The sequence below is a fragment of the Dendropsophus ebraccatus genome, chromosome 6 (genome assembly GCF_027789765.1).
Source record: "Dendropsophus ebraccatus isolate aDenEbr1 chromosome 6, aDenEbr1.pat, whole genome shotgun sequence".
In the NCBI taxonomy this organism is placed as follows: Eukaryota; Metazoa; Chordata; class Amphibia; order Anura; family Hylidae; genus Dendropsophus; species Dendropsophus ebraccatus.
The window spans coordinates 37,002,440-37,029,346 of NC_091459.1; the positions used below are offsets into that span (position 1 = coordinate 37,002,440).

At 40.3% G+C, this 26,907-nt stretch overlaps 1 protein-coding gene across 3 annotated transcripts in view; it reads right to left on the reverse strand.

Annotated features, from left to right (window-relative positions):
• Nucleotides 1-26,907, reverse strand: part of SCML4 (Scm polycomb group protein like 4) — a 68,882-nt gene that overhangs the window by 13,305 nt on the left and 28,670 nt on the right. For 2 of the 3 annotated variants that reach the window (XM_069973617.1, XM_069973616.1), the window contains exons 2-5: nucleotides 15,276-15,486; nucleotides 7,895-8,014; nucleotides 1,489-1,618; nucleotides 17-217 (exon numbers count right to left, since the gene is read on the reverse strand). In XM_069973617.1, the coding sequence (XP_069829718.1) occupies nucleotides 17-217; nucleotides 1,489-1,618; nucleotides 7,895-8,014; nucleotides 15,276-15,473 (649 nt within the window). In that variant the 5' untranslated portion in view covers nucleotides 15,474-15,486. The remainder of the gene's footprint in view (nucleotides 1-16; nucleotides 218-1,488; nucleotides 1,619-7,894; nucleotides 8,015-15,275; nucleotides 15,487-26,907) is intronic. The other variant, XM_069973618.1, reaches the window with a different exon arrangement.

Below are 26,907 nucleotides of genomic sequence, written 5' to 3' on the forward strand. Positions count from 1 at the left end.
CCTGATTTCTCATTACCTGAAACCATTTCTCCTCCATAACCCTGTTTTACTAGGGAGAAGACGCTCTTCTGCTGATGAGCACAGTCAATGCAGGCTTGTACTGCTTGCTGTAGCACCATGGAAGGACGCTCGGGTCCAAAGTGGTCGGGGAGTTGCTGGACCTTTTTTCTGTCAAGGTAGGGTCCAGTGTTACCTTGTTTGTTCACATAAATACAAACTGAAATTTAAAGAAGAAAAGAAGAACATTCTGTTAGTTTTGTGTAATAATTCAATACTGTAACTACAACCCGACAACTGCAACATAGATGCTTAACTGCCTGCCGAGACCCTATAATGTTATGATGCAAGGATATATATGTATATACTCTACTATGTTAGATTTATCATTATTCTGATATTACACATATACCATATGGCTGTTTCATCAACTACTCTATTATAACTCCTATTCAGATTAATAGAACTGACATGTTGTTTCTATAGTCAAATGATGATAAGTGGCGGGGGATGGGGGGGGAGTCATTAGACAATTAAAATGCCATACGTTTGATCCAGGGGCGTAACTAGAAATGGCTGGGCCCCATAGCAAACTTTTGATTGGGCCCCCCCCCCCCCGACTGACCACTAAACGTCAAGTGAAGTCATAACTACATAACTGCTAGCTCTGGTCAGGAGTGCTTGCAGTTAAAGGGACATTTGCAAAACCCAGGAGACCAGCAGGGCCACCCGGTGCTGCAAATGATGACAGCTCAGGGGGCCCAGTGTATTGCAGGAGCAGGCCATGGGGCCCCCTGATGTGGTGGGCCCCATAGCAGCCGCTATGCCTGCTATAGTGGTAGTTACACCCCTGGTTTGATCCTTGTTTTTCTTAATAGGTTGTGGGATTTCTTATGGAGTCCTTGCAATTATCCACGGGAAAAAAAACATGCAAAGTAGAGAAGGAAAAGTTTAAAGTGCAATCTCCTGGAGGTAGCTTCCACTCAAATCAATGTCCAATCCTTAAAGGGGTACTCCAGTGAATTTTTTTTTCTTTTAGATCAATTGGTGTCAGAAAAGTGCCAGGTTAAAATTTTAACTCCCTCTGCTAGTCAACAGTGGGAAATATGAAAAAAAATTTAATTCCCTTACAAGTAAATAAACTAAAATAATTTTAAAAAAATAAAAAAAAATAAAAAAATAAATAAAACATTTTAAAATACATTTAACCGATAGATAGATAGATAGATAGATAGATAGATAGATAGATAGATAGATAATAGATAGATAGATAGATAGATAGATAGATAGATAGATAGATAGATAGATAAATTACATGATAAATTCCCTCTAAACTTTGATTTCAGGGGAAGCTACCCCCAGTAGGTGGCACTGTAGAGCAAGTTCTTTTCCTTCTGGAAATAAGGTGCTTCCCGACAGATGACACTGACACTGTCATCACACTCCTACATACCATGTATAGACTAGATTACACAGATCACCATCTTATACCTGTAAGTGCCTGTGGGACAGCAGAATTGGGCACGGTAGCTGCATCCTGAGGAATAGAACTGATGTCGGGTTCTGGAGTGCTGCGAGGAGGCGAAATTGCTAATGGGGTCATTACAACACGGGATTTCAGCTGCAAGAACAGATGGAAAATGTTCAATGGAAAAATGTGGACACTGTCAGGTTATGTCACAAATGAATTGAATAAATAAGATGGTCTGTATGTATAGCACCCTAAGGAATAATGCGGATTTAGTGTGTGTGTGTGGGGGGGGGGGGGGGGGTAGAATCTATATAGATATAGATCCTCTGCTCAGTTTCTTTGATGCAGAGAGCAGTAGTAAAAAATATGTCATCCATGTATGCAACTATGCAGCAACCCCTGGAACTTGTAATTTAATGCATAGGTTTACACACGTACACTGGGGAGTGATTCAGGTTCTAGACATATATTGAGGAATTTTTAATACAACTGTGAAAATTCACTTTACCGGGCAATTGATCAATATTCAGTATTTATTTTATTTAACAGGTTTTCCAGGAGGCAAATAATATTAGCCTATCAGATCAGTAAGAGTCAATAGGATGAGCTTCAATACTACTGCTGCCGAATATACGCCACCGTGTCTAGTAGACGATGAGGACAACACAGTACTCACATGGACACTACACTACACACTACTACTTTAATGCTATATTTTGTTTGTATTTGGGTTACGTATTAAATTATAATATTAAAAATTATTACTTATCTTAATCTAAATGAAACCAATAAAATGAGATGGTTGCAAATATGTATGTTATAAAAAATGTAATATGCTACAATGTTTTCTTGACAGCCATGTTATAATACCTAGGCCATCTTTATAGTGATCCCTATGAAGAAACTGTTTGACAGACTTTAAGGAGGCACTGTTTTAAATTAGTTTTTTTTTTTAAAGAAATCAATAGGGGTTGTGATCGCAACCAGTTTTACAATATACTTGCTTTATTATTTTTTCTCTATGTTTTCTATGTTTAAATCAACATTATATATATATATATATATATATATATATATATATATATATAACCGCTAGGAGTCTCCCTTCACTGTGCATGTGTACAGATGCTGCACGTCCACATGCAGTAGCAGATAGACTGGTGGGTGCTTGCATTGTATGGTCAGCTCTCCTGTCACACAGTACTAAAACCTCTGTAACCACACAGTGACACTATACTGTCTGAATTTTTGCATATTAAAGAGCATTACCTCCTGGTAAGCTGCAGAGCTGGTAATATAATTAGCATAAGTTAATGATATAATTAAATGAAGTTACTTGCCCTCAGTTGATAAACAATTTGTATGGTGAACAGGCGTCTTTCCTTGCATGAGCGCACAACGGACTGGGACTTCCTGTGTTTGGTCTCTTTTTTTTAACATAAAAATGACCAACTATCGGCACAGAGGGAGCATGGACCACAGTTTGGCCGTATGCATAACGTTGATCTAAACATAGAAAACCTTAAAAAATAAAGCGAGTATATTGTATAACTGCTTTCGATCACAACCCTTGTTGATTTCTTTTAAAAATAAAATTGTGACAGGTACACTTTAAAGTGAGTCTAGCATCATGTAACCCGGTGCTAGATTCACTGTAACAATAATCAATATTAATTCACAAGATTATATAAAACTCGTTGTGTATAAAGAAAAGTCAATGTCAATTGTATAAATCCACAAATAGTAAAGTGTTACAGCCATTGAGGCTTGGTGGCCTAAGGCCCTTCTTCAATTGCTTGATCTTTGAGACATCCCTGTTTGAGACTAAGCACCTGACAGATGCAAGCAGGGAATTGATCGGTTATATTTCCAGAAATATTGGAAGAACTCACAGAACGATGGCCTCCAGTGTGTTTGGAAGCAAGTGTGCTTAATCCTCAGCAACTAAAAGCGTATTTATTTATTGAGAGGAATATAAATCGAGTAATGTCATTCAAGCTTTAAACACACTGGAGCAGTAAAGTGTCCCAAAGATTAAAGCAATGAAGCAACGCAAAATCATCCAGGCTGTAAATCAGTCTCTACTAAATAAATGACACCTACTACACATATACAGTCACATAAAGAAGGTATGTGTCATACCTAAAAATATTGTAGTAAAATATAATATAAGACAAAGACAACCCAACGTTTGACTATGTTTGGTCTTTTTTATGTCTGTATGCATTTTATTTATTGCATATAGTTTATACTTATACTAGATACTATATTCTATACTTTAATGCTTATAATGTTTAAAGCGTAACTGTCATATTTTTTTTTTATTGCAGAAATCAGTAATATAAGCGATTTTAAGAAACTCTGTAATAGGTTTCATCAGCCAAAAAAGCCTCCTTCTGTACTCAAGAAGCAATCTCCCAGCCCCCCCCCCCTGACTTCTTATCTGTGCATTATCAGGCAAACACGTCTTCATTACAGAGAAGCCAGTGAAGACGGGCTCTGCTCTCTCCATTGTAAGCCTATCAAGGGGGGAGGGGCTGAGGGAGATGAGGGAGCAGGAAGAGGGGACATGAAGGTCAGCTGTTTGTAGACTCTCTGGGCACCTAAACCGCTGGATTCTGGGGTCAGAAAGGTCAGTGCTTATCTATGAACTTACTGAGAGAAGATCGCAGGGTGTTGTGCTTTGCAAGACTGCTCCGTGCTCAGTCACTCCTAACAGCCCCTCCCCTCTCCATAGCCACATAATGGGACAGAAATCCTGCTGCTTCTGAAGTGAGGGGGGAGGCTGGGAGATTGCTTTTTCAGTACAGAAGGAAACTCTTTTGGTTTATAAAACCTATTACAGAGTTTCTTAAAATCGCTTGAACTGTTGATATTTAATGTTTTCAAAAAAATGACCCTGAAATGACAGTTACGCTTTAAACTTTTCTATACCTAAAATAAAAAGAATACCAGCATAGCCATGAGCATCAAAAGACCACAGAAGCAGACTACATTTGGTCAACTGAAGCCTATAGCTATGAGCACAACCTGAGCATGCTCAAGTCCGATCATGCAGCATTTGATTAGCATTGGCTGCAGAAGTTGGATGAAGCCCTAAGGCTACCTGGAAAACATGGATACAGCCATACAAAGCGATTTTTTTTTATTGCTATGAGACTCCATGAAAGTACAATAAAAGATATTGGGGCAGATTTATAATTTCTAGTGTGCCAGAATTCTGGTGCAAATTGCTCTAAAAATTGGCTTTCATGACAAAATCCTATTTATTATGTGCTTTAGACACTTTTTGCCTCGATTGGTAACCTTGCAGTCTAATTTTTCAAGCGTGAACATGGCCCTATGGCCGGCTAGTGGAGTGCTGCGGATTTTTCTAACTTTTGATACTTTTTGCCTTGCCTGATAAGAGTTATTGGGAAAGAGGAGTTGCTTAGTCAAAAATGGGCACGGCCTAAAAGGCAGATCAGATTGAATACCGATGGCTGAACAAGTTGAATGCAGAGTTGCGCTCATCTCTGGTAAATGTTAATACAAGTGGCATACCCATTAAAGGTTCTCCACAAGTGTACTGAAAACTCAATATACCCTTGCAGCTAAACAGTGAAAGGCCCCACTCACCTTATATACAGTATTTGGTATAAGACGACTTTTTAACCCTGAAAATTTTCACAGAAGTTGGGGGTCGTCTTATACGCCAGGTATGGTCGCTGCATACAGTGGGGGAGCTCAAAAACGGCTGCATCCCCACCGTATGGGGTGACCCCTGTAAAAAAACAAACGATTCAACTCACTTTGTTCCCGGCAGCCTGCGCCAGATGTCCCCGAAGCTCACCTGACAGCCGAGTGTCTCATCGGAGAAGCTTAGAAACGCTCAGTTGCTGGGAGAGCTTTGGGAGAATAGCAAAGGTGACGGAAGGTCCCGAAGCCTCTGCCATTCTCCCGAAGGTCTTCCAGCATCCGAGCGTCTCTAAGCTTCTACGATGAGAAAGTGGCGGGAGACTTTCTGCCAGGAACGGGTCATAGGTGAGTTAAATCGTTTGTTTTTTAAGTGTTCAACTTCAGTTAACCCCTGCCTGACCGCAGCAGGGCTCCAGCTAGTAAACCCTGCTAGGGTCAAGCAGGGGTTAACATTTTCCGGCATATAAGAGGAACCCCTGAAAGGTCAGGGGTCATCTTTTAAGCCCAGTCGTCTTATACGCCAGAAAATATGGTAACATAGATAACTACAGAGTGAAGCTATGTTGACACTACGTATATTTTCGTAAAACTACGGCCATTGTTGCCAATCGCAACAACGGCCGTGAATAATACGAAAATATACGTAACATTGCCACCTATGGAATCCCGGCCTGAGTGAATACACATAGTATACACTCCGGCCAAGATCCTCAGCGGCGCAGCAAGAAACTGACATGTCAGCTTTCTGCGGCCGCTATTTATGAATGCCTCAGAAAACCCTGTCAGTGCACACTATGGAGCGAGCGGCTCCGACCACACGCTACATAGTGTGCAGTGGGGAGTTTTGATGTGGGCGCGCACAAATGCGTCCACATTAGAACTCTGCGGCGCTAAAGATCATCCGGCCGATACTGCGGGTCACGGAACGGACGCTTTCTTAGGAGGTCTGAACATGGCCTGACTGGGCATAAATGGTATAAAAAGGGGGTTGTACAATGAAGACGGCTACTAACAAAGAGGAAAATAAGTACCAATCTTAGGTCTTATATATACAAGTTTCCTAAATTTGTCCGTAATTGTAGATCCGCAATTACAGACAAATTTAGGGCCCATTCATTTCTATTGGGCTATTCACACTCTCCATAGTTTTACAGATCCATAATGCGTGCCGCAAAAAAATAGGACATGTCCTAGTATCGACCGTAATTGTGGAACAAATTAGCAAATAGAGGACTATAGGATCCACATTTTTTGCAGACGTTGCGGATGTAATGACCAAAACGCCTGCAAGTAATACTAATCACCTTAATTTAATTACCTTCCCATTTTTTTCTGCAGATCCACAAGAAATCCAGATTACGGGTGCACTACAGACAACTTTTTTGTGTATTGCGGACATATTATACAGTCCTAAAAAATTACTGAAGGTGTGAACGAGGCCTTACATTCGCAAAAAACATTTTGAGACAATGCTTTGTGGGTTTCTTTTCGTCTGGAAGGTATGGAATGCATGTGTTATGTGACCCAGCCTTCTACAATAGGAACATCACATCCTGGTTGTGGCCCTGTCATGATGTGGGGCTTGTATACATTTATATAAGAAATCCGGATAGGAAATCCTGACTGTGGTAGATAAAGTAATTGTTCCAAACTGCCTTTTGTGTTTATTTAAGTTGTCTTTGTCTTATATTAGGATTTTGTTTGAAGACCCAAACACAAGGAATTAGCAAGGGACTAAATACATTTTTCATTTCATAGATATTAAAGATCTTGCCTAATAATGGACATGGTCATGGAATATTTTTTTTTTATGCAGTGGTGTTCCACTCAAATATAACTTTTGATATGTTGCTGTCCATGGTGAGACTAACAATTCCTTCCATACTTGTTATTATCTGAGCAGTCTCCTTCCCCCAGTTCTGAGCTGCTGCTTTCTGCTAAAAACAGAAAAATCTATGTGTAAGCTTTTTTTCTCTGTCTCTCCCTCCTCCCTTATAAGACAGTTGATGTAAACAAGTCCCTGACTGGCTGTATCTGCAACATTGTAGCTCCTTTGTAATGCTGGGAGGGTTATTTTAAGGTCAAGTTGCTAATGAACTTTGTGTGATTCCCCCCTCCCAGGATTACAAAGAAGCTACAATGTAACAGATAAAGCCTGCCAGGGACTTGTTTACATCAGCCGTTTCAGAGAGGAGGGGGAGATAGAGAGCAAGGCTCACACACAGATTTTTGTGTTTTCAGCAGAAAGTAGCAGCTTAGAACAAGGGGTAGGAGACTAAATAATAACAAGTATGGAAGGAATTGTTAGTCTCACCATGGACAGCAACATATCAATAGTTATGTTTGAGTTGAATACCCCTTTAAGGTATAATAATAGTACAAAAAGGAAAGAGCTCGCTGTTTTTCTGTGTGAGCCCAGCATTTACCAGTAAACATTTGTTTGGTACTGTCTTAGTGAAATGAATATATTTGTATTGCAGTCTTTGGACGTTGAATTTATGCTCAGCTGATTTTACAAATCAAAGGTCACCTTCTTGTAAGAAATGTTAGAATTTGATAGGATTGACATTATGTGAAATCTTAACACATAACTGAAAGCCATTTCTATTCCGCTTATTGTAAATGAAAAATAAACCACGAATGAGTTCAGGCTTATTCTTGCCCCAGAAAAATGTATGCATGTAAAGACAAAAGGTTGGTGGTGTATCCTGAATTTAAAAAAAATAATAAAAAAAATCAAATACTCACACTCTGAAGATGCAATGCTTGAAGATTTATTGTGAGGGCATGCAGAGAGTAACAACGTTTCGAGTTGGCTATGGACCCTTCATCGGGTAAGGTGAACAGTGGTGCAGGAGCCCTTATATACTAAAACATAAGGGAGAACAGCACTATCAGTTCCCATTATGGATACACCACCCTTTTCGTCTTTACAAATGATGCATAGAAATGAATCACACTGCTGTTAATACATATGTTATAAAATGTCCTTTGGGATTAGTTCAGAGATGCACATGGACTTTAGACATGATGCATAGTTCAGAAAATAAGCACGCTTACTCATGGCTTTTATAGCTATAATAGATGCAAAAACCAACTCCTGTTAGCACTTACGTAGGGGCAATCTATGTGGCATACCCAAGTGGCTCCTGTCACTGGCTGTTCTGATATTTGTTTATAATACCAGCATAAAATGAGCAAAAGAGCCTCATCTACCGGTGTCTTCATGCGGGGAAGCACACCAGCAGCAGATCCCTGGTGGGCACCATGGTTTTGATGCAGAGCATTTGTATGCTTCTAAAGCTTTATTGTAGACCATATAACAAGGCCCAAATATTAATTTGCATTTCTGTAGGGTAATTTGCCTGTGTCACTATTCAGAAATTATGCTGAGAAATGGTGTGGGATATTACTGTGAGTCAATATTAGAGATGAGCAACCTCACAAATGAGCAACTTTGGGTTTGCAAACTCAAGAACGCTTGGCCTTTGACTCCCGGAGAAGAAGGTGAATGCAGCCCAAAAACTGACTGGAAGACATGGATACATCATAGACTGCATCCGTGTTTTCTAGGCAGTTCTCAAGCTGCATCCCCCTTCTCTTGCCACTGGGAGTCAAATGCCAAGCATCCAGGAGTTTTCGAACTTGAACTTACTATAAGTTAGGTAATTTCTAGTGACTATCACTTCAGATTACAACAGTAGTAAATTATTGTCTTGGACATGGTGTGTAAGGTGCGTGGATATACTATATCTATGTATAATCTTCAGTCGTGGATCTATCCATCCACCAGACCTCCTCGCACCTAGATCTGCTTCAGAGTGGTTACGGCTTAACAAAGCTTCGAGAGGGACTAAAACGTTGCCACCTACTCTTACACCTAGAAATACACTATTATGATATGGTTGGAAGATACAAAATAAATATTTTGTTTACGTTGAACTTTTCTTATGAATTGTCACAAGTTCAGTCTGAGAATAGAACAAAAGATGCGGAAAATAGGTTAAAAGTCCAGAATGATGGGGCCTACATGTAGCTCCTGCCAATAGAACCATGTGTGAGATTTACAAGGAGGAAAAATTTGTTCTCTAGAAAGAATGGTAAAGTTTTCCAAACAACAACTGAGCAAAAATGAAGACTTCCTAAATACAGTGCCTGAACGAATACAGCAAAGGCAGAATTATTTGGCAGTAGTTCTAAAAGACTTGTTAGGTCAATACAAAAAAAAAACCCTGTTACCAGCTATTAATATAGTGGTGGAAAGGTTATAGGCGAAGAATCATTATTAAATGGATTTCTTTGGTGTACCAGAAGGTGTTTAAGGATAATGTGAGACCATCTTGCAACCAAAAGATTGAAACTTACCAAAAAAGTCAATTTATCAATGTTTTTGTTCACATCAAAGTCTAGTAGATATACCGGTTAAATGTAGATCAAATTAATACCAAAAAATTTAAAATAAATAACTAGGGATGGTCCGAACCTGCGGAGGTTCGGTTTCGTATGAACCTGGACTCTCGGCAATGATTCCCGCTGTCTTAAACCTCCGTGCAGAGGGTGGATACAGCGGGAGGACCGCCTGGAAAACCAGGATACAGCCACAGCCATAGGCTGTATCCCAGTTTTCCAGGCGGTCCTCCCGCTGTATCCACCCTCTGCATGGAGGTTTAAGACAGCGGGAATCATTGCCGAGAATCCGGGTTCGTACGAACCCGAACCTCGGCAGGTTCGGACCATCCCTATAAATAACTTTACACGGGTTGTTCAAATTTTCATGTTTACTTTACTTGGTTTGGACATATTTAATTCACATGACTATACATCATGTAGTAGTTTTATTGTAGGTTAATATACTGTATTATGTAGCAGTATATTATGTGGCGATTTTCAATATAACTATAACTGAAAATGTTGTGCAGCAATACTGTTATGCCTCACATATTTATGGCACAATGTACCACAATAATATGCCAAATGATCTTAAAGACACAACTTTGGAATAATACTTTGATAGTATGAACGTTGCCAAACATTCAGGTTCGGGTAAACCCAAACCCTAGGCATTTGACCTCTGGTGGCTGGAGAAGTTGGATGGATTTTTAGAGAGGCGTGGAAAACACGGATAAAGTCATAGGCTGCATCTAACTCCTCAAGGCAGGGGGAGTCAAAAGCCAAGAGTTCAGCCAAACCCAAACGTTTGCCAAGTTAGACAGTAAGGAGTACTATAACAGAAATATATGACAAACTCTAAAAAAAACTAAAATCTACCTTTAGACCAACCATTCTGGAGAATTATGAACCACCATTTAATGGCATAAAAACTGCCATGCTGACACATTATAAAGTAAAATGTGCATTGTCGTTACAATAAGCAGGGGAGGTATATACTACATCTTTGCATTTAATTAATTAATTTATTTATTTATTCATTTTTGTCTGTTTTCTATATGGAATACAATGATATAAAATTGGCCACTAGATGTCTCTCTTAGTCTAAAACTGTAGTTAAAGGAAATCTGTCAGCTCCTGGGACCTATCTAAGGTACTTACAGTGTGCTGTAGTTGGCAGTCCCCTAGTGAGCATGGTGCTTTTTGGTAATTTTGCGTGCAGTGGATCATGCACAATTTCATATCTCCTACTGTACTGAAGACGCGAAGAAGAGTTGCTTGTGCCACTGGCACACCTCTCCACTCCTTCCTCTCCCTCCTCTTCATGAATAATAAAGGCTGCCCAGCCTCCTACTCGCTCAGTTGTCAGCCAGTGTCTCTGATTGCAACTCAGTCCTCTGTAGGCATACACACCCCTGTACACACCCCTGTGCACTGATGCTGCTGAGGAAACTAATTGATCTAAGGAAAAGTAAAAAGTCTGCCCACCACCCTTAAAGTAAACTATGAGAAGCACAATGGGGCACTAAAACCAGAATGGATGACATGCATAAGGCAAGCATTAACTACATTCAGTTTTTTGTGTGTGTGTGTGTGTGTGTGTGTTTTTCATGACAGGTAAACTTTAATTATACAATAAATTAAAATTCTCTGGTGTGAAAGTGTTAAGTGAATTCTTTTCTAAAAAAAAAAAATACTTTTTTTAAGCTGACAAATCAATTAACCTTTCTGAAAGGCCTGTATTGTGTCTTACGATTGTGCTCACAAGGGATAAATATGATGAATCTTTTTTTACCCTCTTTAGCACTGCAGTGTTTCCTGTTTATTTGTAATTTGTATGGTTCGCACACACAGACCACAAAGATTAGATCACAGAAAACGACATGAGAAATATTAAGAGAAAGCAGACCTTAGAGAGCCAATGTTGATTTTCCAGATTAAATTTTGTCGCCATGGTGATAGAGTCATTGAGAGCGTCATGGATTGCCTACTCCTGATGAGTTCTAATAAGCTGTTTGAATAATCGGTGACATTTCGAAATGCCTAATAACTGCCAGAATTGTCAGAGTGGGTGTAGTAAAAGTAGAAACAATTTACAAAATTAATCAAGTGAGGATATAGAAAATCCCCAAGCTGTGGAGTTTAGGGATGGATGGAGGAGATTTAGAAAAAAAATCTATACAATAAAAATGCTAATATAAGAACAAGAACCTAGTGAAAATGGCATGGCCAGAACTCTAGGATAAGCGGATCATGTATGAACATCTTACATGTCCAGCTGAGGACGTTGTGGCACAGATCATGTGCATTGCTGCATTCACTTGAATGGTTCCTAAAATTTTCTGTGGTCACAGATCAGCGACCACAAATATTTTTACGGGACGTGTGATGTTTTGTAATCAGGGATGGGTAATTGGGTAAGCAAAGTAGGCGGTTGCCTGGCGTACCAGTGAGGGGTGGGGAGCAATGTATTTAAATAAGAAAAAACACAATATATTGTCTTTTTAATGTTGCTATGTAAATAAGAACAGTGGGGATTGGTGGGGAAGAGGCAATAGGCACAGTTAGTAAGCAATATGTAAGAGACAGAGGAAGAGGGTGCCTGGTAGCCTCTGATATCACTACCTTGGGCACCAACAGAACTTGTCCTGCCCCTGTACCTAATGTCAAGCGCCTATTCTTGTAGACTACATGTTGTGAATGAGAAGCTGTAAAACACCCAAATATTTTCATTAATAACAGAGATTCTTCCTTTGATTACAAAAATGCAGTGTTCCAGATGGTGCTCCAAGTACGACCTCCTCTGCTCGCGGCCATCTGGTGCCAACTCTGCCTTTTCCTCCGTTTTGATGAAATATTGTACATTTTATTGCTTGTGTCTGCTGACTTTATGTCTTAATGCTGATGTAACAGATTTATTTTACTGCTGTGCTAGTGTATAATCACCATACTTGCTGTCACCATTGTGCCCCATCTCTTTTCGATGGTCAGCCTTATTCAGTATACTGTCATAATACCTCTCACGTACTCTTATCTTGTAATATTGTGTGTTATTGTGTGCTATGGTGGGCAGCATGGGGGCTCAGTGTTTAGCACTGTAGCCTTGCAGCACTGGTGTCCTGGGTTCACATCGCACCAACGACAACATCTGCAAGGAGTTTGTATGTTCTCCCTGTGCTGACGCGAGTTTCCTCCCACACTTCAAAAACATCCATTAAAAATTCAGATTGTAAACCATAATGAGGAAAGGCATAGATTTGAGTAATGACAAGCTAAGTAAAGTTGGCACTATATAAAGAAATTATTACTACCCAATGCCTTGTTATTAGTGCTGAGCCGAGAGGCCAAACTATTCAGGTTTGGTAATGTTCTCTGAACCCCCAACCCTTGATTTTTTTACTTCTGCAGCCACAGTGGGTCAAATGCTAAGCGTTTGGGTTCAGAGAACGTCGCCGAACGCAAACAGTTCAGTCTCTCTGCTCAGCACTAGAGATGAGCGCAACTTGAGCGTGCTCGAGTCTGATCGGCATTTGAATACCGCAGAAATCACAGCAGTTGTAACAGACGTGATTTCTGCAGTACTTACGTAGTGCTGCAGGCTGAGGGAATCCCCGCTGGAGTGTATACCATGTGATCCCCAGCGGCGCTGCGAGAAATTGTGTGCTGTGGTGAGTTCTGATGCGGGTGCGCACGAATGCGCCCGCATCAGAACTCAGCGGCGCTAAAGATCTTCCGGCCGGTACTGCAGTAACTGCCGGGATGATTTTTTCTGAAGCCGGTTGCGTCACGGAACGGCTGGTCTCTTACCAAATGTGAACATGTTTCCATGTATCCATGTTTTCCCAGACTTTCTAGGGTTACATCAAACTTTTTAGGCCACCAGTATTCAAATGCCGAACGATCAGACTCGAGCACGCTCATGTTGCGTCCATCTCTACTCAACACAACTTGTTATATCTTAATTACAGAAGTCAAGACCATCTATTCAGGGTTAATGTGGGGGTAACATTCTTTGTGGATGTTCTTACTGTATATTTCCCTTAGGTTCCCTTATAGGTTTCTTCTCAATAAACAGAAGGTTTATGTGCTTTTTAGAATGATAACCCTATTTTATTTTATCAGCACATGATTTAAAGCCTGCTTCTCCTATGCTGACTAATGGACTTGGGTCTATTGTTTAAAGTGATGGGGAAAAGTGTAGAATGATTAGGTAGAAATCCACTTTAGTAAGCCAGAAATGAATACGCTCTTGTAGTATTTGCAAGACAGTAGAACAGACTATTGGAAAATGCTTTGCTAGTAGACTTTATTATCATTATCCATGTGCGCAAAAATAGAAGATGACACTGTGCAGTACAATATTTTTTTGTGCAACCTTTGGGGCTGAGAAAGCCCTTCTTCAGGCTAAGGGTGAGACAGGGTCTATAATAAGAGCGGGGCCCCGGTGAGAAGTCGGACTCTGCCGGCATGAGGGAGGGACTCTGTGGGAAGCACACTGACGCTGGACCACCAGTGATAAACTATATGTCAGGAACTCACCTGACCTGGCTCCTGCGGCGTCTTCCCCGGCCTCTGCTCCGGCGGCCGGCTCGAGAACGCGCCGAAGCTCCGCCCGCCGGAGCAGAGTGACGTCACGGAGACCCGACGGCGTCCCTAGTAACCGGGGGCGCCGCGGTCTCACGTGACAGTCAGTCAGCTGACCGGTCAGCGCAGCTGATGCGGCTCGTGAGGGCTGAGTGGCAGATCGCTCTGCCACTTGGTCTGCAGCACCGCAGCTGCAGTGATTGCTGGATCAGGAGACCGGACCAATCAGTGTCTGGTCCGGGCTCCTGGTCCAGTATAAAGTAATGTGAAAGCCAGCTGGTATTTGCTGGCTATTAGTTCTTCTAGTTCCAGCTCCCCTGCTCCGTCCCAGCGTTCCCTGCCCTATATCCCATTCTGCTTGTCTTCTCGTGTTCTTGACCCTCCGCCTGACCTGTGACTATTCTTTGCCTGCCGATTCTGTACTGCGTTGCCCGTGTGGTTTGACCTGGCTTGTTGACTTCTCTTTATTGTGTTTTGTCCGTCTGTCGTGTTTTGTGTTCCACATATTCAGTACAGGGAACGTCTTCGTGGTTGTCCGCGACCGCCTAGGGTCGACTGAGGCAATTAGGCAGGGACAGTGGGTGGGATTAGATCAGGGCCCACTGTCTGGTTGTGTTTGCCGTCGCTGACACTATAGTTTTTATTAGTGTTAGATCTACTATACATATAATTGTACATGCAGGTTTGCAAAAAATTCTGCTTCCCTAATTCTCGTCTCATTTACTAGATAGATAATACAACCATAACAAATAATTGTGGGGTTTCCTATAGGTCTAAAAAAAAAATCACAGATTTCTAGATATAGCTGGGAGTCTTGCACTCCAAGGCTCTCTACTTAGTCTTACTCCATTATATGTCTATGGAACCCATCTTTGCAATGATCGAGCAGGGAGATGGGGAGTAAAGCACACAGCTGTACACTTCTCCAAGCTATATCTAGTGATCAGCCAGGGTCTTAACAATGAGACCCCGACTGATCAAAATTATGACATATCTGTATGTCAAGTCAAAGAATTTTTGAAGTGATAGCGTCTGAGTTTGCAAAAGTAATCTGGGAAAATTGGGTCTGATGCTAACAAAAGGTTTTATTTCTTTTATACACAAAAACTAAATGATTATATACAAGCATTGTGTAAAGATATGTCCAGAATAATACCTTAAAGCCAGGCTTTCGGCCTCTCTTCTTTGGAATTTTTACAGTCGGAATGGACCCCGCAGTCCCCGAATATAAGTTGTGGACAGTCATTTTTAAGGGGTTGGAATGGAGTGGAGGTCTCCCCCGTTTTCTGCCAGGTATTCGAGGAGACTGCATCTCTGCACTGTGCTCTCTCACCGTAAGTATAGAGCGATTCATTTATCAAACAGACCTGAAAGAAAAAAAAAACACTCTAATATACAAATACTGTTTGGTTAACAAAGACATTTTGAAGGTATCAAATCCTGACTGCGTAGAATGAACAGTCAAACACTAATACATCAATGTGCCATCTCAGGCTATGTTCATGCACAGTATTTTTGTTCCGTATTTTGCAACCAAAACCAGGAGTGGATTGAAAACACAGAAAGGCTATGTTCTCACACTGTCAAAATTGAGTGGATGGCCGCCATGTTATGGCAAATTATTGCATTAATTGTTTCAAAATAACAGACATTACTTGCCGTTAAATGGCGGCTATCCACTCAATTTCGACAGTGTTGGAACATAGCCTTTCTATGTTTTCAATCCACTCCATGTTTTGGTAGCAAAATACTGAGCAAAAATACTGTGTGGGAACATAGCCTCATCCATATTCCTTTTTATGCTTTGCTATTTGCTGATGTACATTTGGTAGGCAGACAGAGATGCATGAATCTATCCAATGGGATATTTATAATCTAGACTGGATTTTGTAAAATTGTTTAATTATTTATTGTAGATGCACTTGGACAATACAAGGAGGAGGATACGGCTTTGATAAATAACAGGCTACAAAATGTAAAACCTGGGAACAAAATCCTGTATAGTATATCTAGCAATAGTGTCTATGCTTGTCACACTTGTTTTCCTTCTCTTTGTAAAGCACAAATAAAAATGGGCGTAGTTACTTAAAAAAAAAAAAAAAAGAAAGAAAGAAAAAAAAACTGTTCTCTCTGTTTAAACAAACATTTATTGTGAAGATCCGAGAGCTCCATTGTGCTGAAATGTTACACATTGAAATACCAGTGCGGTATGTTTGGTAGTATTATTGTAGTACTATTCCTGTAAAAAATTCCAGAAATTGTTCCGTAGATGCAGGGCAGGGACACAGCTACATGGATGCAGGGGATGCAGTTGTACCCTAATCCTTAGTACCTTATTGGGCCCAAAGTGCAAGACCAGCGCTATAAATAATACATGGTATGGGGGGTGGAGATCTGTAACAGATTTTGCTTTGAGGCCCAGGAGCTTACACTTCAGCATTCTGGTGGATCTGTTTATCTACTAATATAAAGATAACTGCACATCGGGGCCATGTTCACATATTGTCTTTTTTAGTAAAATAACAGCCACCATTTTAATTTAAAATAACAACAGTTGTTCTGAAGTCTATGGAAACAACGCCCATTAGATCACACTATGTATAAAATAACGGCTGTCAAATTAATGTTCGTGTCACTTAATTTTCAGCCGTTATTGAGCGAACAGCGGCCGTTATTTCATGTTGTTCACACAGATTTTTTTTTGCCGATTACAACAATGACCGTTTGTTTAATGACACTGCGGCACTACAATAATTTGTATAGAATCAAAGTCATAGTGCATATACACTGTATGCACTACGGCTGCGTTTTTTCAGCAGCCGCACAAAATAATGGACGGCCGCACAAAATAGACTGTGCACACAATGTAAAGTATGACTCCCGGCTGTACTTTCCATTGTGTGCTATGGCAAATTGGAGCCCAGGTACACCAAAATGTGCCTGCCTATAATATCGGCCAGGTGAACATCACACACATCAGCTATTGTTTGACACAGCAAACATCGGCCATGTCAGACAACGGCCAACGTTCATACATAGTGTGAACATGGCCTAAATACCTTCCTAATTCATTACAAGCTGCTATCAAACTACTACTTGTACAGCTATTTTTGAATGCTTTATGTGGCTATGTTCACACTATTTTTTTAGGCAAAAAAAACTGCTGTTTTTTACAATGGCAGCCGTTATTAATGATCACGATCATTATTAACGGCCGTCATTATCAAAAAACAGCAGATTTTTGTGCCTAAAAAAGACATTGTGTGTCATCACGATTATTATTAACGGCCATCATTATCAAAAAACAGTCTTTTTGCCTATAGACGTTGTGTGAACATAGCCTATTATGGTTATTTTTTCTACGGTGGACCAACTGTACCAACCATGAGATTACTCGGCCTCACCACTGGTCGGTCCATCTCAATCTATCTGTAAATATTTAAAATTACCTCAACATTAATTAAAATCATTATTATTTGGGCCATGTCATGGTAGTAAGGTACTCATTACTTATTCCTTGTAAGAAATAAAGCTGAAGTACAACCTGCTGTATATGCAGACTTACTTATAATATTGCTGCAATAACTATAACATAAAATTATCAATAGCTCAATGTATTAGAGAGATAGAACTAATGCTGTATGGCCAAACCATTCACTAAAGGATGCACAGTGCTAAATATTGAGTTTCTTTGTGGAAACCTGTCATGCGGGTGTTATGGTGGCTCATTAGGCACACCTCAATATGAAGACGATTTGTTACAGTTGCCAAATAGAAGTAGTCAGATGAAGGCATAACTAGCTTACTAGACTGGGACTCTCATTAATCTGATCTTTTCTTTACATAAGTGAACACATTGCTCATTATCTCATTATAACATGTCAAAAAACACTGCTATACTCCAGATACCATGCTGCCTCTATGTCATGTGGATATATCGAGTCGCAAAAAACAAATATTGAAAATTGAAAAAAAATGTAGGTAAATATAATTTTATTCGTCATAATAATCACAAAAATGTACAGGCAGACCTCGATGGGTCATAAAATCAGGGTGTCATACAACTAGACTCATAACATCGAGCCCTCAGAAACAAAATGTTATAGAAAAAAATTGCAAATAGTGGCAAGAATTCCCATCCTTGAAGTAAGGTCCAAAAATCGCTTTATTTTTTTTTTTATGTTTTGAATGTTTAAAGCAATGTTATACATATGGCCACTAGGTGTCTCCCTTCACTGTGCATGTGTACACTTGCTGCGCCACCACAGTCAGTAGCAGTGAATCCCGAGGGTGCTCGCATTGTATGGTCAGCTCTCCTGGACACAGCACCAAAACCTCTGTAACCACACAGTGACATTACACTGACCGAATTGCTGCATAACAACAAACATTGTCCCCTGGTTAGCATGCAGAGTTGATAATATAATTAGCCTACGTTAATTGCCCTCAGTTGATATACAACCTGCACGATGGACAGGTGTCTTTCCTTGCGTGAGCGCACAAAGGAAAAGGACTGGGACTTCCTGTGTTTGGTCTCTTTTTTTGAACAGAGAAAATACCATATGGGATCATGGACAACAGTCTGGCCATATGTATACCATTGATTTAAACATAGAAAACATAAAAATAAATCAATAAATAAAGCAAGTATATTGCAAAACTGCTTGTGATCAAAACCTCTGTTGATTTCTTTAAAAATTCACGATAGGTATGCTCTAACTTATCCTTTGATGAGTCAAATCTGGGGAGAATATACAAATCCCATGTAGATGTTGATGTTGGCCAGAAGTAAACCCAAGACTCCAGGACTGCAACACATGAGTGCTAACCAATGAACCACCATGGTATGTACAGTATAATATAGTATAGGATATCAATAAATGAGCTGACTATATGGGCTGTATTGATCATTAATGGTCTCACACGTCCTGATTGTATGCTAGATGTAGCACATACATTTGGTTGCCTGGTATGCAGCTCAGCAGTTTAAAGGGATTATCTAAGAATAGAAAAACATACAATAGTTGCCTTCAGGTTGTGTGTGGTGTTACAATATAGATCTATTTAGTTCATTTAAACTATACCACAAACAAAGAAGGATAAGAGTGTTATCACTTCTAGAAGAAAGCAGCCATGTTTTTATAACCCTGGACTACCCTTTTAAGTGGGAGAAAGCTTCTGTGAGCTGCAGTGCCAGACACAGCCAGAAGAAAAAACATAGGGGGACATTTATCAAACTGGTGTATAGTAGAATTGTCTTAGTTGCCCCTAGCAACCAATTAGATTCCACCTTTCACTTTTCAAAGAGTCTGTGAGGAATGAAAGTTGAAATCTGATTGGTTGCTAGGGGCAACTAAGACAGTTCTACTTTACACCAGTTTGATAAAGCTCCCCCATAGTGCTTTGCCTGTTAAGCAATGGCAGGGGGCAAATAGTGTAGTGGTGACTTTATTCAGCTGACAGGAAGGCCTCGTGTAATCAGGTATTAATAGACTGTGTTAAGGATAGTACAAAAATAAATGGTTACGCCGATGCAAACTGCTCTTCATGGGGGATGATTTATGAAGGCTGCGTGCCGGGTGTATGCCAGAGAGAAGGCGCAGATTCTGGCCTTTTCCAATGTTTATCCAAGAGAAAGGGCTGCAGGACTAGATAGATTAATTTAGTTAAGGCCGTATTAGAAGACCCAATCTTCTAGACTGGTGCTCGCTTACCGAGCATATTACACGTCTTAATAATTATGCTAGCAGGTCTGTACAGATATTGTAAGCAACGTCTAAATGGTCATACATTGTGGGAACAGAATGTGAACAATGTCCGTTGCTGGCCGGCAATAATTGACATGTCAATTATTTCCACGGCCATAGGTGAACAGCGGCCGTTGAGCAATACAATCATCATAGGATTCAACAGTGTATACTTTTTTTCTACAAGAACGGCCGTTGTTATAACCAGCAACATCAGCCGTTCTTGTAAAAAAAGACTACATTGTGTAAACATAGCCTAAAGGTGTAAAATAAGAAAGATGGTGTCCTCCTGGCTTGTTTCTGGGATTCCCCACTCACCGCAGCCGCCACTGACACTTCCGAAGTCATCTCTACAGTGATAGGCTGATCAACCAATCACTGACCAAGACGGGACACCACCACAGCCGGCCAGCAATTGGATGAGACACCATCACATATCTCAAAGTCAGTGAACTAGCCAGACTTTCCTCCGGGAAGGAACAACCAAGCCAAGGAATGCCTCCAATCAAGGAAACCACCCAAACAAGGTATCCATCCACAGACAGTTGTTTTGGGGTATTTGCCCCTCATCAGTGTGGAGTACGATTCTGGCTAGTGGGAGCAATGCCTAGTAAATGCATGCAAAAGGACGCTGGTTGACCTCAGGGAGATCAACCAAAACACTGCAGAGACACCACCACGGGTCTTGACGTCAGTGCATTCTAGAACAATGCCCCCTGGGAAATCAAATATGCAAAAGAACACTGCAGAGACACCATCACATGTCTCGACGGCAGTGAACTAGCCAGACCTTACTCTGGGAAGGAACAGCCAAGCCAAGGAATGTCTCCAATCAAGGAAACCACCCGAGCAAGGTATCCATCCACAGACAGCTGTTTCGGGGTATTTGCCCCTCATCAGTGTGGAGTAGGATTCTGGCTAGTGGGAGCAATGCCTAATAAGTGCATGCAAAAGGACGCTGGTTGACCTCAGGGAGATCACGTGTCTCGACATCAGTGATTGGCCGAGTAGCCTGTCACTGCAGAGACAGGTTCAGGAGTGTTAGTGGTGGCTGCAGTGAGCAGGGAATCCCAGAAACAAGCAAGGAGGACATAGGGGGAGTGGGGACAAGTGAGAAAAATATCTTTATTATAAGCTACTGACGGCTGATTTTTAACATTTAACTGATATTTTCACATTGAAACATAACGATCAGCCGATAATTGCCACCTTAACTGATCATTGTCTTTATTACATATAGGGACATCTGCCTGATTCTGCCTAGTTCAGCAGATAATGGCCCCATGTAATAAGACCCTTACAGGTGCCTCCATGTCAGCTTTTACTTCTATTGGCTAAGGGTCCATTTACACAGAAAGATTTATCGGGCAGATTTTGGAAGCCAAAGCCAGGAATGGATTTGGAAAGAGGACAGATCTTAGTCTTTCCTTTATGACCTATTCCCTGTTTATAGTCTGTTCCTGGTTTTGGCTTCAAAAATCTGTCAGATAAATATGTCTGTGTAAATGCACCATAAGGCTTCTAGTAATGAGCTGCACACTATAAATGTCCAAAAGAACATGCATCCCCAAAACACTTCATATATAGAATAGGGCTCTTTTCTGTGCACATAGGCTGTGCATACACAAACCTCCTCACCTATCAGTGCTTATTGATCCTTCACTACAATAAAAGGAATGAAAAATGGATCCAATCCCTCAGAAGCCAAGTGTGAGCAAGTGATTCAATTACATTCATTAAAGATGCAGTGTCACCATATCTACCGTATATATAAGTCAACCCCCATAGCAGCTCCTTGTTTTGGGTTTGGTTTTTTATTTATGGTAAAAAAAAAATCCAAATTTAGCTTTATAAATGCAAAACATTAGATAATCAATCATGAAAAATGCTACTTGACATCTTAGCTGGGATGCGGGATCCTGAAGAACTAAACACAGCTTCTTTTAACGGATCAATGGCCGTCCATTTAAGCCTCTCTCAGGAGATATTAGCAACACCCAGAGTGCATTATATTTTCACATTGATGGCTTCTGTATTTAATGACCCCAAGCTACTAGGGAACATACATTATGTTACTGTCCATCTGTTGTTGCTATGGGTTTCTACATATTTCACAGAGGAGCCCTATTATAGAAGAGCATTAATCATCATATAGTATATATTATAGAAGAGCATTAATCATCATATAGTATATATTATAGAAGAGCATTTGTTATCATATAGTATATATTATAGAAGAGCATTTATCTTCATACTGTTTCTTCTATAGTTCCACTTGCTTCTATATAGTGAATGTCTCTTAGTCTAAAAAGCCTCCATAAGCCTCGAAATTCCCTAATAGTCCAACTGGTATAAGATGATAAGTGTTATCTACTTGGGATATCTGGCAGTTTTCCCAAAGGATAGTACCATTAGTCAATAGGTAATTATAGAGTTGGGTGGCACTGGTAAAAGAAACAGAGAGAAGAGGAAAATAATTTTCATTGCATTAGCTGAGGGACACTGTCATAAAAAAAAAAATTACACATTTTACTGGAAACATGAATAAAATAACAGTAAAATTGGTCTGTCCAGGCAATACTCAAAAGCAAAAAATCAAAAATAGATGTGGGGTTGTATATGTATGTGATATTGTTGTCCTAATTTAATGGACGTATGTTGATTTGATTTGTTTGTAAGTAAAGTTAATAAATAAATATTTAACAAAAAAAAAATAGATGTGGGGTGTGGAGTCCTACCTGGTACGGCTGTAAACAGTGCTACGCTTTGTCATACCATTCACTTTAAAATATACACAATGATTATGTACTAGAACTAATTAAACCCATCTGACCATCCAACCGTTTTTTTATCAGGACCCGCCCAACTTTGTCAAGGATCAACTTGGTCACCAATGACGGATAGTTGTTAAAGCGACTCTGTACCCACAATCTGATCCCCCAAACCGCTTGTACCTTTAGATAGCTGCTTTTAATTCAAGATCTGTCCTGGGGTCGATTTGGCAAAGGATGCAGTTATTGTCCTAAAAAACAACTTTTAAACTTGCAGCACTGTATCAAATTGGCATGGCTTGGAGTGCGTGTGCCCAAGCCTTGCACCGCCTCTCCGTCCCTCCTCCCTGCCCTCCTCATTATTAGGAATGCCCTGGGCAGGATGCGGTGCAGAACTTGGGCGCACACACTCTAGGCCACAGGGCTGCAACATCAAAAGTTGTTTTTTAGGACAATAACTGCATCACCTGCCGAACGCACCCCAGGATCTTATAGTAAAAGCATCTATCTGACGATACAAGCGGTTTGGGGGGGGGGCAAATTGTGGGTACAGAGTCAATTTAGGTACATGTTAGTGACCAAATGTTTTGTTTTGCAAGTGAAATAAAAAAAAAACCTTAGACTTTATTCACACAATCTGTAAATTTGTCAATAATTTTGGATTACAGAAACATTTAGGGCCCATTAATTTCTATTGGGCTATTCACACTATCCGTAGTTTTACAATTCCGCAATCCGTTCTGCAGAAAAATAGGACATGTCCTAGTGTGGGCAGTAATTGTGAGAAAGTTAGCATATAGAAGTCAATGGGATCTGCATTTTTGCTGATATTAAGGTGATCCGTATCTTTTGCGTACATGTAACATCCTCAAAAAATACGGATTACCTTTATCACCTTCCCAATTTTCCCAGATTTGGAAATATGAATTGCAGATGCACCATGGATGAATTTTTTGCAAATTGCAGAATGTGATTGCAGACATAAAATACGGCCCAGAAAAATTACTTAACATGTGAATGAGGCCTTAGTGGGCTTTTTAACAGTATTAGATATATATATTTCTTCACTGTTATATATGAGCATTGCTGAGACCACGCAAACCTGTGAATCCGATGTGTGAGAATGAACGAGCTGAAAGTGAGAGTGCCCTCTAATGAATGTCAGCCAGATGCATCACTGAGGACAGCAGAGTATCCCTGGCACATGACCAGCAGCTCCCTTCATTCTCTATGGAGCCACCAGAGAGGGCAGAGTACAGCACTCAGCTCTATCGGCAGCTTCATAGAGAACTAATATAGATGCGGGTCATATTCATGACAAAGGAACCGGAGGCCGATCTGGAGATGGGCTGGGCTGAGGGGTATGGAGGTTGGATAGGGGACAAGTAAGTTTTAATTAATTGGAATACCCCTTTAACCGATAAATGTGTAAAATTCTGGATTTTTGTCCCCATCCCTTGTGGACATAGCTTACATTTAAATATACAAAGGGTGTCACAGTCCTTATGGATAACTTAACAATGATGCTGTTATGCGCATATTATTATATCCGGGTACAGTCAGTTATATTTCACTATATATTAGTAGACAGTAAAAGTGACAATAAAAAATACATATACAATATAATAGAGCTGTCATTCTCTTATTATAATCTTCTATCTATTGTTAAAATGAAATTACCCTGCAGATAAACTCTTCACTTTGCAGCAGGTTGGAAAATGACAATAGCCGGCTCTATTGCTAGTCTTGACTGTTAGAGGATTGCAATATTTTGTATAAATTTTTTTAATACTGTAGTGCTGCCAAAATACAAAAAAGCTAGAAAATCTAAATAATATGGGGTTGCTATGAATAATGAGTTTAAAAAATACCCCTTCCTGACAGAAGTATATACCATATAATATAATATAATACAGGGGCTTATTTGGCTTCTCCGAAAAAAAAGCTTATTTTTGTAGATCCCCCCCTCCCCCCCCCCCCCATGAACAACAATGACACATTATGCTCGATTCCTTTGTTGTACTCTACAGAGTAGCTTTTGATTTTTGAACTCATGCCGTCTGTGGGTACAAATGTACCGTTACAGTATACCAAATAGAGCTGAGTGAATCTATTCATAGATTCAGCCCAAATCTGTGGACTCGGAAGGAGGGACTCTAGAGAGGGACTATGAAGCAGGTAAGCGACTGAGGACTGAGGATGGTGAGGACTTGTCCAGGATGGTTGGGAGCTACGATATGGCTATTCTCCATCTCTGTGATGTCACATGACATAACCTAGCACTGGAGAAGCTGACTGTAAGGTATGTGCACACTTTGGAATCCCGACAGAACACTCGTTGAGGATTCCACAGCTAGCACCTGCTGGTGGCCGTGTGCATCTCCACTGCTACCATAGACTGCATTCTATGGTTTGCCAGATTCCATCGTCCGCCCAAAGAATGAACCCGCTCATTCTCCGGGCAGACGACAGAACCATAGAATGAAGCCTACATTAGCAGCGGAGATGCGTGCATGCCGCCAGAGTCCGCGAGTGGGTGCGAACTGCAGGATCCGCGATGGGTGTCCCCTCAGGATTCCGTAGTGCGCACATATCCTAAATTGGGATTATTTTTGGATAGTACTTATATTTTTTTTTAAAAAAAAAACCCTGCAAAATCAAGGTACGGATAATTTTTTGAAAAACAGGGTAAATACCATCACAAGAACAACAACAAAAAAGCCAGATCTGGTATAAAGCAATTCCTTATTAAGGCAAATAACGTTTCCTACATATACTCCACAAACAGTTTCACCATCTACTTGGAGAGGCCCATATCTAAAATCTGTCATTCATCGTGATGACCCAAAGAGCGAAACAAAATATACAACATAAAAAAATGTATATATTCAAACAATTTATTGAGCGGTTTATTCAGTGTCTCTCTCTATAACTGGATGTATTCGTTTTAGCAATGGTTTGCAGCTTGGACACTGTGACAAATGATCTCCCTCCAGCCTTTTAGCAGCGTTGATTACACAGTGATCAAGAGATACCCCTGCCGACAAAAGGTCTCTGTTTGCTCACGGCAATGACTGCCGCATACACTAAGCGTCACTTTGTTTTCCATCTCTGCAAGTCAAAATTTTTACCTTACATTAAAAATAAAACCATACTCTAGTCACAAAATACGTTATGCATGATTGGTGCAGGTGACTATTACCATACTCTGTGATCCGGTAATTATATGCAGCTTTAATGTATCTTCAAAGTGGGTAGATAAAAAATGAAGCGGCTAATTTCATGAAATATACAACAAAAATATCACTCAGAGTAATTGGATTAATCGGATCCCGCGGATGACACTGGCATATTCATGATGGAGACGATGATTACATTAATGAACTGAATAATATTAGGGGATGACAAAACGCCAACATTTAGGAAATTTGTTGACATATATTTCTTAATAAAATTTAATAGGTTGAATATATTTCAGGGCAATGCTTCAAATGTATCAGCAAAAAAATAATTAAATATTGACTGGAAATTCAAACTAGAAAATTTATTTAAAAAAAAAAAAAAAAACAGTTTGACCTTGGAATTTTAATTAAAGGGTAACTATAATGTTTAGTGGAAGGCAGGATATGCTGTGAAAAAAAAGCATCCTGCTGCTCGCGAAAAATTATACTTACCCTTTAAGGCTATGTTCACACAATGTAAAATCAAAACGGCACTAAAATAGGTGTAAAAATTGCCATAGCAGTGACCCGCCTCAGCCAGTGATTTTCTGTGTGTTAAAGGAGAAGTCCAGCGAAAATTATTTATTGTATTGCCCCCAAAAGCTATACAAATCCCCAATATACACTTATTATGGGAAATGCACCTAAAGTGCTTGTTTCCCTGCACTTACTACTGCATAAAGGCTTCACTTCCTGGATAAAATGGTGATGTCACTTCCTGGATAAAATGGTGATGTCACGACCCGACTCCCAGAGCTGTGCGGGCTGTGGCTGATGGAGAGGATGATTGCAGAGGGACACTGAGGGACACAGGGCACTGGAGGGACACTGAGCATCCCTCTGCCATCATTCTCTCCAGCAGTCACAGCCCGCACAGCTCTGGGAGTCAGGTCGTGACATCACCATTTTATCCAGGAAGGGACATCACCATGTTATCCAGGAAGTGAAGCCTTGATGCAGTAGTAAGTGCAGGGAAAAAAAAAGCACTTTATGTGCATTTCCTGTAATAAGTGTATATTGGTGATTTGTATATCTTTTGGGAGGCAATA